The 19,178-nt window shown below is 34.0% G+C and overlaps 1 protein-coding gene across 2 annotated transcripts in view; it reads left to right on the top strand.

Moving 5' to 3' along the window:
* LOC124542973 (sterol regulatory element-binding protein cleavage-activating protein) overlaps nucleotides 1–19,178 on the top strand; it is a 29,582-nt gene that overhangs the window by 2,687 nt on the left and 7,717 nt on the right. For both annotated transcript variants that reach the window (XR_006967418.1, XM_047120938.1), the window contains exons 5-14: nucleotides 1,131–1,317; nucleotides 2,194–2,339; nucleotides 3,493–4,674; nucleotides 7,931–8,139; nucleotides 8,220–8,376; nucleotides 14,641–14,734; nucleotides 16,320–16,480; nucleotides 16,810–16,892; nucleotides 17,189–17,229; nucleotides 19,038–19,165. Coding sequence is in view for 1 of the 2 variants with exons in the window: in XM_047120938.1 (XP_046976894.1) it covers nucleotides 1,131–1,317; nucleotides 2,194–2,339; nucleotides 3,493–4,674; nucleotides 7,931–8,139; nucleotides 8,220–8,376; nucleotides 14,641–14,734; nucleotides 16,320–16,480; nucleotides 16,810–16,892; nucleotides 17,189–17,229; nucleotides 19,038–19,165 (2,388 nt within the window). In the remaining variant the exon portion in view is untranslated. The remainder of the gene's footprint in view (nucleotides 1–1,130; nucleotides 1,318–2,193; nucleotides 2,340–3,492; nucleotides 4,675–7,930; nucleotides 8,140–8,219; nucleotides 8,377–14,640; nucleotides 14,735–16,319; nucleotides 16,481–16,809; nucleotides 16,893–17,188; nucleotides 17,230–19,037; nucleotides 19,166–19,178) is intronic.

Genomic DNA, 19,178 nt, shown 5'->3' with positions numbered 1-19,178 from the left:
TTTATTTTGAACATAATATACTTGATATATTCAAGCCAATATATGTATGAAATATTTTTGAATGATAGCGATTTACATTTATTATTTTGTACTTGCGAAGATAAATATATTTAAAAAAATTGTCTCTGTTATTGCTTGCTCGCTAGCGAAAACTGTACCCTGAAATAGTCTGTTAAGTCTTTAATGGACGATGTGTTTCGAAATTCAATTTACTGCGACGTGTATTGTGCTCTGCGTTATCTGGGTTATAACATGGTACATTGATTATAAGGCGCTCGGATGCTTGCGTCGAGTCTCTTGCGAAAGTCCATTATGAGCGATTAGGATAAATATTTATAAATTTTGTATGTTTTGTCATTTCATATCGTAAACACTTTTGATTTTATTTTGATCAATTTTGAAAACACTCTTATCTATAGATAAGAACAATAATGCTCTGATAATTTTAAAATAACATGTGTAATGTGTTTCTGCTTAATTTTTCCTTTTATTATTTGCTTTGCAAACTTATCGGTCACCTGATATTAATTGGTCCCGCCCATAGACACTAAAAGAGATTAACCGCCGACCAAAGACTTCCCAAAGGAACTATGTTGTTTTGTCTGTTGGAAATGATGCTCAAAGAAACCAAGTATTGTTTGGTCGTAGATTATGTGACGAGAGACATGACGCAAGATAGTGTTTACTAATTTATTCGTGTCTTATAAAACCCTTCATATTTTGAGACCTCTCAAGTCTCAGCATTATAAAGTAATTTGGGAAATAGTTGGAGATATAAAGTTATCAATATTGTTAAAGCAGCGAAAATTTAAATAATGCTATGTCTGATCTTACAAATGATTACAAATGATTAATTGATTTACATTTATGAGAATAACCGAATATTCGTTGTTCAACTAACTCTAATATTTTTCATCGTTATACACAACTTTTTATCTCTTTTACTTCATTTACATTTTCATTCATATCTGTAACGCGCCCTTACATTTGTGTCTTAATTATGTTTTTCTATATTCAGTTTTTTTTTTTTTATTTAATTTGTAAGAACGATTACTGGTTTTTATAAATTAACTGTCACATAATTCTAGCCTTAAGGATAAGGCGTAACATGTATGACTAATTGTTGGCAGAAAGGAAACACTATTGCAGCACTGTTACCAAATCGAAGGGATAAAGCGACGGGACAGCAAAGCGAGCATCGAACGCGTCCTGCCGGAGTATAGCTGTCTCCTTCTCTCTCCAGCAAATCTCTGGCAACAAAGCCTACAGTCCTTCTCTCTGGACGCCAACATTGTCAATACAATTTACGCGTATCAGGTAAATTATACGTATACTTTGTATTAAATTGACATATCACCAATGATATTCTAATAAGCAGATATGTTATACCCATACTAAACAACAGAAAAAAGTGTATCGCGCCGGCGACCGTTTATTTTACATTTCGTTACAAGTAAAAAGGATAGCTTAATAAAAACAATAAGTAAAAGGACTAACTAGATGTTTTAATTACGCAAAACGTATTGCTACATAACAATGATGAAAACGACTAAAGGCAAACGTCTCAATTAGGACGTTTTCTAGTCTTCACAATTTGCGCGTTAATGATCTGTTTACTAGAACATCATTGAATATCAGCCTTTTAAATATTTTGAGACAATGGACGTGCTAATTTCTATTTCAAATAGTGAGTATTCAGCAACTGATACAAATACTTCTATCGCCGTCAATGTTTCTGTGTCAGTAGTATCTAAATTCTTGCCTTCTTGCTGGTAACTACACTGACTTACTCAATCTTCAATGCGAACAATCTTAGAGTATTCATTTTTCATCCAGGTTTTCTCTATCTATCCCTATTCCAAAAACAGCATTTATTTATTTATAAATATAATTCAAGTGTCAACCCTAACGCAATAATTTATACAGTTACTGATGATTGTTTTTTATTTTGAAAACCAATACCAAGAAATAACCTATAAACAATAACGTTGTGTGTTACTCAACATAAAAAAAATAATTGTTCTAGTTTTATAATAAATGTAATTAACGTAAAGTCGTCATGAATTAATTATTTGTTATAAACAAAATTATAGATAGCTTATAAAAAGCACAATAAGCATGAATAATGTATGTCCATACAAACATGGCTTGTAGGAGAGTATTAAGTAATGTATTTTTAATGTTTGTGAACAGAATCTTCAAAAAGGCAAAGCGTCTATAGCGGAAATGGCGTTCGGTATGCACCTGCGTGACGCGGGTATCAAGCGGTACCCGCTGCGTGTCCGGCCGCGGGTCTTACAATACGCCGTCACTATATTTTACCAGCACGTCGATCAACGGTATTTGACAACTGTATTTTTTTTTATGTTATAGGTTGGCGGACGAGCATATGGGCCACCTGATGGAAAGTGGTCACCATCACCCATAGACAATGACACTGTAAGATATATTACCTTACATCGTCAATGTGCCACCAACCTTGGGAACTAAGATGTTATGTCCCTTGTGCCTGTACTCACACTGGCTCACTCACCCTTCAAACCGGAACACAATAATACTGAATACTGTTATTTGGCGGTAGAATAACTGATGAGTGGGTGGTATCTACCCAGACGGGCTTGCAAAAAGCCCTACCACCAAGTAAATATATATATACTATATGACGCAAAAACCACTAACACATATAGTAATATTATAAAGAGGTAAAATTTTTTAGTCTGGATGTAAGGTATGTCAGGGGATGTCTTATTTTCCTAATGCCGGTAAAACATAATAAGTTATAAAATATTTGAATAATGTCTAAAATACGTTGAAATAGTTTTCTATTACTTGCTACCCGTCCCGCCTTTATATGTGTAAAATAGGCTGTATATGTTGTATACAGAGCCTATTGTGTTAGAATAAATTACAAAAAAAGGTGTTTGTCCCAGCTAAGATATTTGTAATTCATTCATTTCTGGTATAATTTGCGTGAATTATACATATAAATATATATATAATACATATAATAAAATACTTTGCCTAGTTTAAAAGTGCCTACAGACAGTGGGAAGCGACTTTATGAAAACTATGAACGTTTACATATAAAAATATTGCAATCATTAAAGTAAGAAGTCCTTAGCATCTTTAGTTTCTTCGCCGTGGTGATACAAATTCTGATGATTAGTGCTGTACGAACATACAGGTCTTTACTATTGAAATATTATTATTGATTTAAAATTAATATTTTTGCCAGTATATTAGCACAGATAACATAAGGTGTCTGATTCTGTTTCAATAGAAATTATTTATATATATATCTGTTTTAATAGAAATTATTTTTATGTTATAATAAATATAAAATTTCAATTAAGATCATTAAAAACTATAATAATATTTTTAAACAAACAAAACAGTCACATATAAAATAATAAATCTTTTATCCTTTCTCTTATTTTTTCATGTAAACCAGTACACTTTTTGTTTAACGATTGTCTTTTTTTTTTATTATAGATATATCGATTCACTGTCCAAGAAGCTGAAGGAAATGTATCCATTGTACCAAGACACGCCCCAATCGCACCCCGAAGAGATGACTCTCGTGTACTACCCGGGACAGTTTAATTACCACGAATTGGTACCTCTGATGATAACCTTCGTGGGTATTTTTCTTTACGTGTACTTCTCGGTACGAAAAATTGAATTTATAAAATCGAAGTTTGGCCTGGCCGCCTGTGCCGTGCTCACTATTGCCGGAAGCCTATCGATGTCCATGGGAATATGTTTCTATTTCGGATTTTCGCTGAGCTTACAAGGAAAGGAAATATTCCCTTATTTGGTGATAATTGTCGGTCTAGAAAACGTACTGGTCCTCACGAAGAGCGTTACGTCGACGGATTCCAGACTCGACGTTAAGATTCGACTCGCTCAAGGCTTAAGCAAAGAAGGATGGTCGATCACAAAGAACCTCCTAACAGAGATAACTATTCTGACCGTCAGTTTCTTCACATTCGTCCCGTTTATTCAGGAGTTTTCAATATTCATGATCGTCAGCCTCATATCGGACTATTTCATACAAATGGTATTCTTCGCGACGATACTCGGTATCGACGTGAGGCGGATGGAATTTTATCCCGAACAGAATTCCAAGTTACATCTAAAAGAGTATTTCAGTGCGAATAACGCGCTGAACTGGCGTTTCAATAAGATCTATTCGGAGGAAAATCATTTTTCACCGCAAAGAATGACCAAGTCAAAATCGCATCCCAGACTTAATGGCCTAGCACAGAACAGTCCAACGGACGTGGTGGCTAAAAGGAACTCGAGTGCGAGCGGGCAAGATAATCGGGTACCAAAGAGGATAAGACTCGTTAACATGTGGGCCAGGACGCGATTTTTCCAGCGAGCCTTCATGGTTTGGATGCTGGTGTGGATATCGATGATAGTGTACAATTCGGGAATCGTTGACTACTTTATAACGACTGTGGAGAAAACGAATGGCAGTGCAGAGTATCAGAAACAGTTGAACGAGAGGAATGAAACGAATAAGGAAATGTACATGATGTACAATGGCAGTGGCCGGCATCCTCTGGTCTTTTCACCGTTGTTGGAGTCCTCGGAGTCAGATAAGGGAGCAACTGACGCTAATGATACGATACTGTTGAAGCATTCGTCTCACTACTGGGCCCTGTCCAGGTAAGCGCTTGTCCTATCATGCTATTTTTATAGATAATACTATATATGTCTATTACATAGAAACTGTGTAATTGATAAACCATAGATAATGTGTAATTATTTTAAGTGATAAAAATATTATAACTTACTACTTACATTAATTTATTATTAGTTAGTATTTTTTTATGGTAACGGTTGGTGGACGAGCGTATGGGCACACTGATGGTAAGTGGTCACCATCACCCATAGACAATGACGCTGTAAGAAATATTAACTATTCCTTACATCGTCAATGTGCCACCAACCTTGGGAACTAAGATGTTATGTCCCTTGTGCCTGTAGTTACACTAGCTCACTCACCCTTCAAACCGGAACACAACAATAGTGGACCGGTACTGTTATTTGGCGGTAGAATAACTGATGAGTGGGCGGTACCTACTCAGACGGGCTTGCACAAAGCACTACCACCAAGTAAAAGTACTTAAGAATTTCAAACATATTGAATATTTTTTGTTTTTGTTGTTTGTTAAGCCTGCTTAGCAACGACTTAAGTATCCACTTATTAAAAAAATACATTGCCCTAAAACTGATTCATAAACTTTATAAATACAATAGCTACATGTACTTTAAGTTATTAGTTAAAAATGAAAAGAAAAACAAAACTCCTGATTTAACATACACAGCAATGTCACTAATTCGATTCAATTATAGCAAAAAAAACATCTATTTTTAAGTGTTAAGTACAAAAAAACTAAGGTCAATTCGTCGTTATATGATAATAGGTCATATTGTTTTATTTTTTGTATTATTATTTTTTTATTTACATATTAATTATTCACACGAAGTATAATTCAATTGTTTTTTGTCGTATTAGACCTCAATAATACAATAGATATGCTTGAATTAGCATTAAATAAAATATAATAATGTGTTTCATGTAACATCGGTACTCCAGGGAATTATTACACCAAAACGTTTATACGCCAATTAAATGCCAATAAAAAATCGTGATATTATATATATTATATTCGAATAGAAATTCATATTTAGTCATCATTTTGATTAACTGATGTTCCACACCTTTTGTTTTTACGATTTATAAAAACCCATTATGATATTTTGTCCTATAGCCTGTAAATTTTCCACTGCTGGGCTAAGGCCTCCTCTCCCATTAAGGAGAGGGTTTGGAACATATTCCACCACGTTGTTCCAATGCGGGTTGGTGGAATGCACATGTGGCAGAACAGACACATGCAGGTTTCCTCACGATGTTTTCCTTCACCGCCGAGCACGAGATGAATTATAAAAACAAATTAAGCACATATGTAAAGTGTTGCTTGCCTAGTGGGTTTGAACCCGCAATCATCGGTTAAGATGCACGCGTTCTAACCACTGGGCCATCTCAGCTCTTGATGATGATGAATGATTTAGTAACAGTGCTAATATGAGTGACCAAACAAGTTTCATAGGCTCTTGTTGATAATTAATTACCTAGAATGTCTACTGTGCTACAGTGACCACAACGCCAAGTGTGCCATAAGGACTATAGTCTAAAATGACAATAATTCACGAGTTATATACGAAATGAATTCGCTCGTCTATACAGTGACAAAAATTACAATGGTATTAATATATATATTACCATCAAATGGTAATATATATATTAATACCACACTCGACGCCGCCTATCTTATATGTATTAAATAAATTGAATACTATTTACAGTTTATTTATAATTACCTTATCACGTATCACTTGTAATATCATTATTTATTATTCTGATTATCAACACAAACGTAAATGGATTTTGAAGTACATACTAATCTATAAAAACACTAATGGTATTATTAGATACAGATACAGAAAACAGTTGTCCAATTAAATGTATATTATGAACACGGCTTTATACCAAGACTCAGCATATTTCAATATTTTTCATAAACAGACCTCAGGCAGATTCCTCATTGAAATTATTCTATAACTTTGTGGTATGTATGTATGTACTTGTTGGTAGGACTTTGTGCTAGCCCGTCTGGGTAGGTACCACCCACTCATCAGTTATTCTTCCGCCAATTAACAGTACTCAGTATTGTTGTGTTCCGGTTTGAAGGGTGAGTGAGCCAGTGTAACTACAGGCACACTACAACAACATCTTAATTCGAAAGGTTGGTGGCACATTGACGATGTAAAGAATAGTTAATATTTCTTACAGCGTCATTGTCTATGGGTGATGGTGGCCACTTACCATCAGGTAGCCCATATTCTCGTCCGCCAACCAATACCACAAAAAAAACTATGATTATATTGTTCGTATCGCTTGGCACACTAAATGTACCACTGTATGTACAAGGAACCACCCATAGAATAGAATATGTCCGCCAGGTGATCTTTTCAATTAATAAAAACTCGTAATCAGTAACGTAATGAACCTGACGGGTCAGTTATAAATACATATCATAACTGTTTATTACGAGATATCTTCGAATGTAGCTTATGAAGCAGATTATCTACAGGAAATCAAACGTTTATTATGGCTATGTAGTGACTATCTAAATCTATATTCGCGCTAATCCCAGGAACTACTGTGTGCTATTTCATTCCGTTTTATATACGAGCCCCAGGTACATCACTTCGGAATATTTTGTGGACATTACTTAACTTTATTATTTAATTTTTCGAGTGTTGTGTCTGTGAAGCTAATCTATTGTTGAGTCAAGGAGTAAAGAAAGATCAGTGCGTTGTGTATTTATTCTAATTATCTAAACTAGGTTCGTTGCTATAATAAAAATACAAACACTACAATAAAATTATCAGTGTGTGCTTATATTATTATTATAAATTGATTACAAGTTTCATTCACGTTATATATCAAGAAGGGCAACACCAGTTTCCGTTCTATATTTCGGTTTATGTAAAATACTACTAGCTATCGCCTCCGGCTTCGGTCGCTTTAGTTAGTCCATATCCTTGGGATTCAATTTTGCTTCATACAAAATTACAAAATAGGTTTGGCCGTGAAAGAGCAAAAAATAAACAAACTTTCTGTTACATTTAAAATATTTGTACAGTTTGTTTTTCTTTTATTTCGTTTTAATTTAATGCAACATCACAAATATTCCTTAAGTATAGTGGAGAATACTACGCTTCCCCTTATCATCCTCGAAACAGGACACGCTTTCTTCTATGAAATGTTAACGTTTACAGATCGTTTACAAATGAGTAGCTGATAATTATACTTTATAAATATTATATTATACTTTAAAAATAAACATTTCAGATTGTCACCGTACCATTGGTCCGCGATTCTGTCGCAGTACAATGAGTCAGTGGCGGGTAGGTACGTGGTGGTCTTACCACCGGTTCTGGTAAGTCATCGCGTCGGACCAGAACTAGCGGCGGGGTTGCGTCACCCGGACGAGCGCGACCCGCCGCCTCTCCGCTGGCAGGCATTGGCAGCTGCTCTCGATCCCATTGAAATATTACCTGGTAAGTCTTTCAAACACTTATAAGAGCTACAATATTTGTTCGCTTATCATATGGTTCATGAAAACTTAATATATCCACAGAATTTGACCTAATCGACGGTAAAAGCCCGGCCCATCAATGGGGAAAAGCGGGTGATCTGCCGATATACCCGACTACTCCCATGGAAATTCTTCTAGTAGCAATCCTTTGTATAATAAGTGTTACTGTTATTGCATACATGATGGTAGGACTTTACAGGTAAGAAAACACTTATTTTTTCCTTCACTGCTGCCAACTTCACCCGCACTTGAGAATCATACTCATACCCAAATTATTATTGTAATGACTAAATAAAAACTACTGAGCCGATATATATAAAATGTATGCCATAAAATACAGCGCCTTTTGGAGAAAATTTAGTATATAGTATAAGTAGATGTGCTTCGCAGTTTCACACGCTTTAAATGTTTATTATTGACATGCCGAACGTAAATTATACAAATGGTAACATTGTTTAATTTTTCCAATTAAATATTACCGAGTACTTATATACTACTATACTTTCCCACTTACTTCACTAATACGTGACCAAACCTGGGAACCAAGATGTTATGACCCTTGTACCTGTAGTTAAACTAGCTGACACACCTTACCAACCGAAACACAACGCCACTAAGTATAGTTCTTACATGGTAGAATATATGTTGAGTGATAAGGTCTAGAGTCGAGATGGCCAGTGGTTAGAACGCGTGTATCTTAACCGATGATTGCGGGTTCAAAGTTTAAACCCAGGCACCGCTGATTCATGTGCTTAATTTGTCTTTATTATTCATCTCGTGCTCAGCGGTGAAGGAAAACATCGTGAGGAAACCTGCATGTGACAAATTTCATAGAAATTCTGCCACATGTGTATTCCACCAACCCGCATTGGAACAGCGTGGTGGAATATGTTCCAAACCTTCTCCTCAAAGGGAGAGGAGGCCTTTAGCCCAGCAGTGGGAATTTACAGGCTGTTGTTGTTGTTGATAAGATCTGCCTTATTCAGACAGCCTTATGATATGATCAAGTAATGTGATGCAATCGTAGTGATTCCTTCGGAGTAGTATTCTGTTCCAAAAATACCATTGTTACTGACACTGTATTAAGTAGTGCACTTCTATATAGTTAAGTTCGCACAAAAATGAACGTGTTTAATTGAAATCTATTTTAATTTCCAAATATACATTGCTTTTTTCTTAATTAGATACTGCATCTTCCATCCTCATTATAAGTCGTTGTTTTTTATTAATTGAGGATTTTTGTATTTGATGTATTTTGCTGGATATAATATCCGTGTTCATTTATCATTTGACATAAGCCTTGCCTACGTGACAATCGATACGTTTGCAGTACCGGGGAAACAAATGATTTTTTAACAATAATATGCAATTCAATTATTCATACTTTTATTTAAAATGGCCTGGAAGGGATCTTTTCATTCTTAAAGTGTGTTATCATCTAAGAAACAATCAGTGTTACAATATCGTCAACACATACGTTTCTTAAGGATTTTATTGGAATTCGACAGTGAGCAGAAAGCCAGAGCGCAGTCCCCTCGCCGCCCCAAATGTTCTACTTTAACAAAGCCTATAACTTTGTACTTGTGTTTACATATTTAACAAGTTATAAATTTTGTACATCTATAAATGGACCAATAATCGATTTTTAAACAATCCCCTGTGTACTAATTGGAGCACTGATAGATCACTTGCATGCTTATAATGCCGTAATTATGTAGAAGAGAAATCTAAAGGACTAAATTGGAGAGACTGAGAAAAATTTAAAGACGGTCGCGATATGCCCTAAAAAAGCAGTTAATTATTTTCCAGTTTGAAAATATTATATATCTCATGACATTTTAACTTAACCAGATGCACGCGTTCTAACCACTGGGCCATCTCAGCTCTTACTCACTTTCGTCGTGCCTAGAAATTAATTTTTAAAAATTGGATTGTCATAAAATATTTGGAGTCAGTAAAAATCCTTTAAAAGGGGTCAAACCTTAAATAATACCATGATGTACCTGGACCCATGAAGAAATTCGAGTCCGTTTATTCGATATATATGTGTAATAAGCAAGAATATGTTTATTTGTTATAATATGCTCTATTTGAAAATTAAATGAAGCTAGCTAGAATGACATTAATGTTTATCTTCATTTTTGACATTTGGAAAAAAATGTTAGCAGTCTATGAAATGCACATTACTGGTTATTGATAATATATTATTTAAAATATTATGTAGTGAACCTATGAACAATAAAATAAATTATTATAATCTCAGGAATATATCTCAGGGTATAAAGTAGTTGAATATTTTTTTCGTAAAAATATAAAGACTTAAGTGTTCATACTCAAAGTCATTCGCTCATATGATATTGTGTCTGATTGCGACTATTCAATGGTGTATGTGTCGTTCACTTATCTGATTGATTTTCGCTTTGTTTTGGACTAAGGATTTAGCCATAATGATTTACCTTGTCTTTTCACATCTTGGTTCAACGATTTCGTCTGCACTACGGTTCTGTGATATATTTATTATGCAGAATTAAGATAATTTTCGTTGAAATAAAATGCTCAAATAAAATTACTATACTGTAATAATCAATATTATAAATAATTGCATCAGTTATTCTACCGCCAAATAACAGTACTCAGTATTGTTGTGATCCGATTTGAAGGGTGAGTGAGCCAGTGTCACTACAGGCACAAGGGACATAACATCTTAGTTCCCAAGGTTGCTGGCACATTGTGAGGAATAGTTAATATTTCTTACAGCGTCATTGTCTATGGGTGATGGTGACCACTTACCATCAGGTGGCCCATATGCCCGGTCCGCCAACCTATATCATAAAAAAAATTGAAGAAGTGTCAGTTTTAATTTAGTTAGTTAAACAGAAGAAAAATGTTCATGTATGCTGTACTTAAATGTCAGTATCATGTTTTATGTGTTTGAATCTCGAACATTCGTTAAAAATAAAAATTATAAGGCAAAGGAACAACAAGTAACATCATTTGTAGATAAACCTCACGTATTAATAATAAAACTAGGACGTTCTGTTTGAATTGTAAGTTATTTCTCATTCGAACAGCGAATATATTTCATTCCATTCAATATTCACGCGTTCTTTTTTTAATGTGGGCTAAGTGGCGACTATATACATAGAATTGATTCTATGGCAACAGTTACAGCGTTAGTAAAACAATCTTCTGGGAAAAAAGTCAGGATATTACAAAAGAGTGCGTTAGTCAAGCATTTCTTTAATTTAATAAGTATTTTCAAAAAACAGTGCAGTTAATTAAAACATTTTACGGAACACGTGATCTTATATCGAATAGTAATAATAAACTATGTCTTATTATATTTCCTATGTATCTCTAACAATTATTTACTAAAATTAAACATGTTAAATTCTAATTTGGTCTGGATCAAGAAGTATGCCGTACACTGGATACGATTTTAATTATCATTCCAAAAAATCTCTTTTTTTTTATTAAGTGCAATAAAATTGTTCATAATATATATAAAATCTGAGTTCCATAGATAACAATTTTGAAAGAGGTTTCAAGATTTTTGTAACCAAGTCATATGGCCTCCATCTTGTGGATAGCCCTATTTCTATCTACAAACCAAATAGCTGATAGAAGAGTTAGGTTAAAATCTTAACTTCAATGATATTAGGCAAAGGAATTCTGTCATGCTGTGTACATAATTGCTTATAGTCAATTGCCACGGGTCACAATTCCAACACAAATCGTATGCCTGAATTTATAGTACACCTAAAGATAAATATAATAATACAGTATATATTATAATGCATCAAGTATTCAACTGATGTCATAGTTTATGATCCTGCATATATATTCCCGTAAAAATTAACTTTATTTTGTTTATTTAAATAGTTATTCAGTTGAAAAATTATGAAGTGTTTATAATTTAAATTTATCTATAATTTTTACTACGCTTCCAACAAGGATGCATGCATACATATATCATATTATTATAACGCTTTATTTTTTAATTATCTGCTGGATTATTTGCTAAACTATCCAAGCCCGGATCATTTCCTTTAAAATTAACAATATTGTTGTGCATTGTGTGTTGAAGTAACTATTTTTTCTAAACTTCCGGAATTACGATTATTCATTTTTTCGAAACAATATTAACCAAAACCACATCAAGAAAACATTTACAAGTGTCAAGTTGCGACTCGAAAGAGCGTTGTGCGATTTTAAACATAACATAATACTTAATAACTTTATAAGATAACATTTTAAATAGTTCTAAAAACTCCACATTTGTTACACACACATCACGCAGTTTTAGAACACACTAGCACAGAGCACATAACTTACTGCGCAGCGACCTCAGCCTAACCCATACACCGAACTCTTCGACTTGCAGACATCTTCTAAATCTATAGGTGGATCTCTTCTATGTCTCGAGAAGAGCATCCACGCTGCATGTCCAATTTCTTCATCTATCCGCCCTCTGTCAACTTTTGTATCCAATACAAAAAAACACCGAGTGTAACCAAACCGATTATCACTACGATGATGATAAATAGTATGTTTGTAACATTGAAGTGGCTTTGTGAATGCTGCCTCGGGGCCGCGTTATTTCCACCTGCGTTATTTCGTGAAACGAACTCTTCATCCTGCTCTACCACTGAATGAATCATTTTGACTGTTTTTGATTTGTTACATTCAATGAAAAATATTTCAAGCTGACTTATTGACTCTACGTCATTCACACCGGCAGCTACGCATCAGTCGCCTTCCAATGTTGGTGGTTGAGTGGCTAGTAAAACGCGTCTGTAATATTCGAGGCCTACTGTATAACTGCCGAGCTCACGTCAGCATATATATAATACATATTAATTATTGTATATACACTCGTTAACAATACGTGCTATGTTACTTATACCCACCCTTCAATATGTATATATTTTTTAGAATACATTAAATTGATGGCATTAGTAAGCAATATTTTATGGAAAATTAACTGTATGTGTTTACTAAGATGATTATTAAGTAAAATACTAATGTCAGTATTATTCTTCTATTAATTTTTATTGATAACAAGAAAACATGGAATGTTCTTATATGATTTTAATTATTTTATTGGAAGATATTAATTAATCTCGGTATAAAGATGTTTTTTTTAAGGCAATCGTTAGAATGATATTCCGCCTTCCTTACTGAACGCATGTTTAGCTTTATTATCTAAGATATATTATGTCTATAAGTAACTATTGTAGGGTAAATTTCATGCAAAGTTACCGTCTTTATCCGAATTTAAATTTATGACGGGAAACAGTACCATAACATTTTCGAAAATCGTTACTTAGTGAATGTTTAAGTAGTTTGAAGATCACGTGACATTGGCATACATATATATTTCAGTGCTTTATTAAATAAAGATCATTCTCAATTTGAAGTATCTACTTTCCATAATTAATGACTAAAACTTTTATTACATAAATAGGCCTAGTTTCAATCTATATCTACCAGTAAGTACATTAATTTCGCAATCGAATCATCTTAATGTATGAACTAATTTTCTATTACCTTAACATTTTTATCAATTTTCTTTTTACAGCTATAAGTGAGAATTGATATTTTAGGTATAATCATTTACCTAACACATTACATACATTTCTATGACATGCCAAATAAACAATCTATTTTCATGCAACGTCCTTTTGTAATCTTACGATACATACTTCTTATTTATGATATGGATAAAATACCCCTACAGTGTACTGAAGTGCATCGAATCAATATAAATTCAACCAAGGTTAAGTGGGCGTCCCGCAGCCTAAACTTGGACCATAAAACGAATCAATATGTTCTTTATAAAAATACCTTCGTGGAATATAGACTGTACCGACGTGAACCGGCATGAATATCAATAGCTTTTTTCTAATTTGATAAACGAATGTACGTCAATGACTATAGACAAATAAATGTATACATTCTCCTTGGTAATCAATGAATACTTTCAAGAATCTTCGCTCTTTGTCGTCTATACACTATACCTTCTGTGTTATTTTTATTTTTGAGGATTATGCAATTTAATTTGTAACATGACTCAATTACAATTATGTACTACAAAAATATGATGAAGATACGAATAGTTTCCACAGCGAGGGACGCATTAATTTAATAATTTCAGCTACATTCATGTTTTTTTTTATTCGATATGGACCGACGTGTGGATCTCACAAGAAATTTTCAAATCACAAATTTCAGTGATGCTTGTCAGATTTGTTTATAGGCTTAATTATTTATCTCGTGCTGGGTGATGAAGGCATATACAATACTAGCCTAGGCCTACTAGTCTAGTCTAGGTTTAGCAAAAACCATCCAAACCTAATGACTTTTCTAGAAGGAAACTGTACCATACCAGTCATATAAAGACCATAATTTCACTCATTTGTTTGAAGATTTAAAAGTTAACCAGTTTGGTTGGCCTCGGCAGATGCGTCTGTTCGAGACATTATGCAGAATGGCGTGCTTCTTGGAGCGAAGATGACGAATATAAGAAGATCATCGCGAAGCAACCCGCCGTTCAGGTAAATTTACCTTTTAAAAATGATTTGCATAATTGATCTTATTATAGTTTTTGTGTTTTACAGAATGTTAGAGAATAATTCTGAAATGTCGCGAAATTATTTTATCATTTCATTCACATCTTTCTTTATTAATAAAATGATTGGATTTTAATCTTACTATTTTATGGAAATATTTTAGAAACAAAATTAGTATAGGGAATAATCTAAATCGACTCAAACACAAAAATGGAAATAATCGAATCGAATAATGGAATGTTAAAAGAAATAGTTTCTGAGAATACTTTCACAATATCCTGACGTCTTAAACGAGAAAGACCCGTATTTTAGGACGTGAGAAACAGTACCATAACATGTAGGTTATTACATTATACGTTATTGTATATTTTCACTATTTATGTACTAATTATATGTTTTCATAACAGTATAAAATAAATGAAAAAGGGAATGACATGTAATGGCAACGTTGTTGGTGTATATATGTGTGTATGTAGCGAGTGTGAGTGTTGAGTGTGTGTGTTTGTGTTTACGTGACAATATTAATATTTGTTTTGGTTAATTTGTCAGTTCACGTGAATGTTTTACTAGCAAACAAGAGATTCTGTATTTTCGTTGTTCTATTATAGAGTTTTTACTGTATTTTATTATATGGGAATGGTTATTTTATTTTTCGTACATATTAGAAAATATTACATCGATTTTAATTTGTTGTATACATAGCTCTAAATAATAATTTTGTAAATATTTAAGTTTTAATTGTTAAATGTCATTTAAAAGTATATGATTTCAATTGTATGTCATTACATTGTCGCTCATGTCATATTTTCGAAATTTTTCACTGACGCAATGGAATAAATCTTCACGACGCTTTATCGGACTGGATATGGAGTCATTGAAAACGGCGAGTACGTCTCACACGTTCGTTTCGCCGTTGATGTCGTCTGCAGCGCAACGTAAAAGAGTCTTCCCGGCGTGTCGGTCTCGGTATGAACTTAGACAAGACCACGGTCATGTTCAACATGCAAGTCGTGCCGGAACCGATATACGTCGAAGGGAAACCTCACGAAGTTCTTTGGAATTTATCATACCTGCCTGAGAAGATACGTTGAAGAGTGAAGAGTTGAAGAAGCCTACGTCTTGCAACGAGCTCCCATTGGCTAATTGTTTGATTTAATGTTATAAATTTTGGCTTAATTTATGTATTCTGTATTTTATTATGAGATTCAAACCCAGACAAGCACCACTGAGTATTCATGTGCTTAATTTATGTTTATAATTCATCTCGTTCTCGGCGGTGAAGGAAAACATCGTGAAACTTGCATGTGTCAAATTTTCTAGAATTTATGTATTCCACCAACCGTGGTGGAATATTTTCCAAACCTTCTTCTCGGAAAGGAACCCAGCATTGGGGTATTTACAGGCTACTGTTGTTGTTGTTGTATTTTTTACATTCATGAAAAACATTTAAGCTAATGCCGTTTTGTAGATGTTTTTTTTTTTGTATAAATAAATGTGTTCTGTACCAAAAGATAAATCTGAACATTATTAATATATAAGATAATAATAAAAATGTCCGCGCTTATTTCAGTTGGTAATGGAAGCAGTACCGCTAGTGGTCGCCGGTCACAGTCAGGAAGTTGAATGTGTTGTGACCGACGGCGAAAAAGTGGTCAGCTCGTGTCTACAGGGCAACATCAAAGTGTGGGATTCGTTAAATGGTGAATTAATATCGAATATTGATCGTTACTCGTAAGTACTCGCACAGTAATACAATAATCGCTTATAAGAACTAGCGCGCACTGGTAACTTTTGTCACGGTGACTGTTTCGTCACGCTTGTCGATTCCATGAATTTGTATGGAGTTGCGCGTACGTTACGACGTGACAATTAGGTGACATTTGTGTCTGCATCTGTACATATTCACGGATTTGACAAGAGTGTCGAAACAGTCACCGTGACAAAAGTTACCAGTGCGCGCTTGTTCTAATAGAATTTGTATAAAATCAATCAAATGTAAAATGTCTTAAAGACATTCACACTTTGTCATATTAATATTATTTGTCATTTCGATGTTACAGTTACTTCAAATTTCAAACGGAACTTCATGAAAAAGTTAATTCGAAACAAAACAGCATCGACGATCAAGAATTTACAATTGAATGTAAGTTTTTTGTTTTAATGTTAAGAACTGTTTCGTTTACTTCCGCCGGCTTTATACATCGCATCAATCTATATAGGCTGTAAAGACTACTTACACGGAGATATTGCCAGCCCGCCTACCTATTTTATATATTAAAAACGTCCACTCTGTCCCGGGAGTCTGGAGCCTGCATTACATATTATATGCAACCTAAATTTTCCAAAATAATAAACAAAGTCGCTCTTTAAACTTATAATATAAATATATATTAAAAAATGATGTGTCGTTAAAATAATTTGTTGATTATTCATTTTCAGCGTGTCAGACATCTGATGCAGCGATTCTACAAACAAATGAAGTAAGTTAAGTTGTTCATTTAAATATAAAGCCATTGCATTTCTCGGGTTCCGTAAATGAAAGAACGAAACTCTTAGATTCATGCTCATGTCTTTGTGTCTGTCAGCATGACAGTGATATTGAATCGATTGGAATTAATTTAATAGCTGAACGGATCGTCATTCGACACTCTTTAACGAATGGCTCAAATTACTAAACTATATCCGACTTCCGATTATATTCGAAATTCAAATTCTTCCAAAAATCTAAATATAGCAGTATAAGAAGGCCATAAGTACACTTGAACCAAAGGTAAAGCTAGTCATTTATAGACCCAACTGAAAAAGGTACAGATAATATTCGAGCGAGGTGACCTAACCTTGCCACACTTGTATGGCAAGCACTGGTCCGAATTTCGTTTAGCTTTTCACAATTGATGTCCTTAGAAATTAGTATTGTGAGAAACATTTAAAAAGAAGCGCTACCAATTGTGCTGTGTTTTGTGTCTGTGCAATAGCTGATGTGTTTTCTACATTTTGACTACAATGCCCTAATCCTACAATCAACAAAATTGTTCTTAATTAAGTATATTTAATGCGATTAATTTTATTGCCAACCAAAAGAAAATTAATTTTGTGATATTAATGTAACTTTCAACTCCTCCAAATATGCCGTTATATTTGTTTCTTCTTGTGCTTATTGCCAAGTCACTATAATTATAATATAAAGAAAACTATTGATACAATTACAAAATGTTGATTTATAACTACAAAATAATTTTAATAGGTTTTGGCTTCTATGAGATCTCATAACTTTTAACGATGGAAAGACTGCAACGAGAGACTTGGCATTTTTTAAATTTAATGTTTTTGGTTGGATCTATTATAAATAAGGAATCCAAATATTGTGTATTTGAAATGTCGTTGTTGCGTGGCTTTGATCTCGAAAGGAATACATTACATCTTAAAACTTTATCGAAATGGCCCAGTGGTTAGGACGCGTGCATCTTAACCGATGATTGCGTCTTCAAACCCAGGCGAGCACCGCTGATTCATGTGCTTAATTTGTCTTTATAATTCATCTCGTGCTCAGCGGTGAAGGAAAACATCGTGAGGAAACCTGCATGTGACAAATTTTATAGAAATTCTGCCACATGTGTATTCCACCAACCCGCATTGGAACAGCGTGGTGGAATATGTTCCAAACCTCCTCAAAGAGAGAGGAGGTCTTTAGCCCAGCAGTGGGAATTTACAAGCTGTTGTTGTTTTTGTAAAGCTTTGTATACGATTTCTCAAAATACAAAAACTGCTGTAATTGTGCGATAGCTTTTATTTTGCCACACATCAGTAGTCGTCAAAATTACTTGCAATTTTAAATATAGCATGTAATCATAATGAGGACTATCTTCTCATTCTTCGATCTTCTTTTCGTTATAGAATGTATCTTTAGTAATTATAAAATACTGATGTGTAAAACGCAAATGTTATCCGTTGACGCCACTATAGTAATTAAAATTTATTAAACATAAATGGTAGCACCAGCTGGGGACTTTCCATAATTCAACGTGACTCATAGCGGTTGATCTATAAATTTATACAAGTATTCCATAGAGTATAAAAGGTTTTATTCTAAACAGTTTTAAGTAGAAATATGCAAATTATCTTACAAGGTCCCATACACAGAATTATATTTAACGTATGCTCAACCTTAGATAAATAAAACGACTTCACCATTCCTCCTATGAGCATTTTTTCCATTTACTGATACCAGTACGCCGATAACCAAGGGAACTTTTTGTATGTAATTAAATTAAGTTTTCATTTATTCCAGAACGTTCCTCGACTAAGACGAGGCTTAAGCAGTCACCTAAGCGGTTTGACATTTCGAGCTAATCGCGCTGACAACTCGTACCCGTCTGCAGCCGAGAACACAAAATACGAATTTGCCAAAGCCTACAGGTATACTTACCAT

This window comes from Vanessa cardui, chromosome Z, assembly GCF_905220365.1.
Source record: "Vanessa cardui chromosome Z, ilVanCard2.1, whole genome shotgun sequence".
NCBI lineage: Eukaryota > Metazoa > Arthropoda > Insecta > Lepidoptera > Nymphalidae > Vanessa > Vanessa cardui.
The sequence above is the reverse complement of the archived record's forward strand: the minus strand, read 5'-3'. Positions and strand labels throughout refer to the sequence as shown.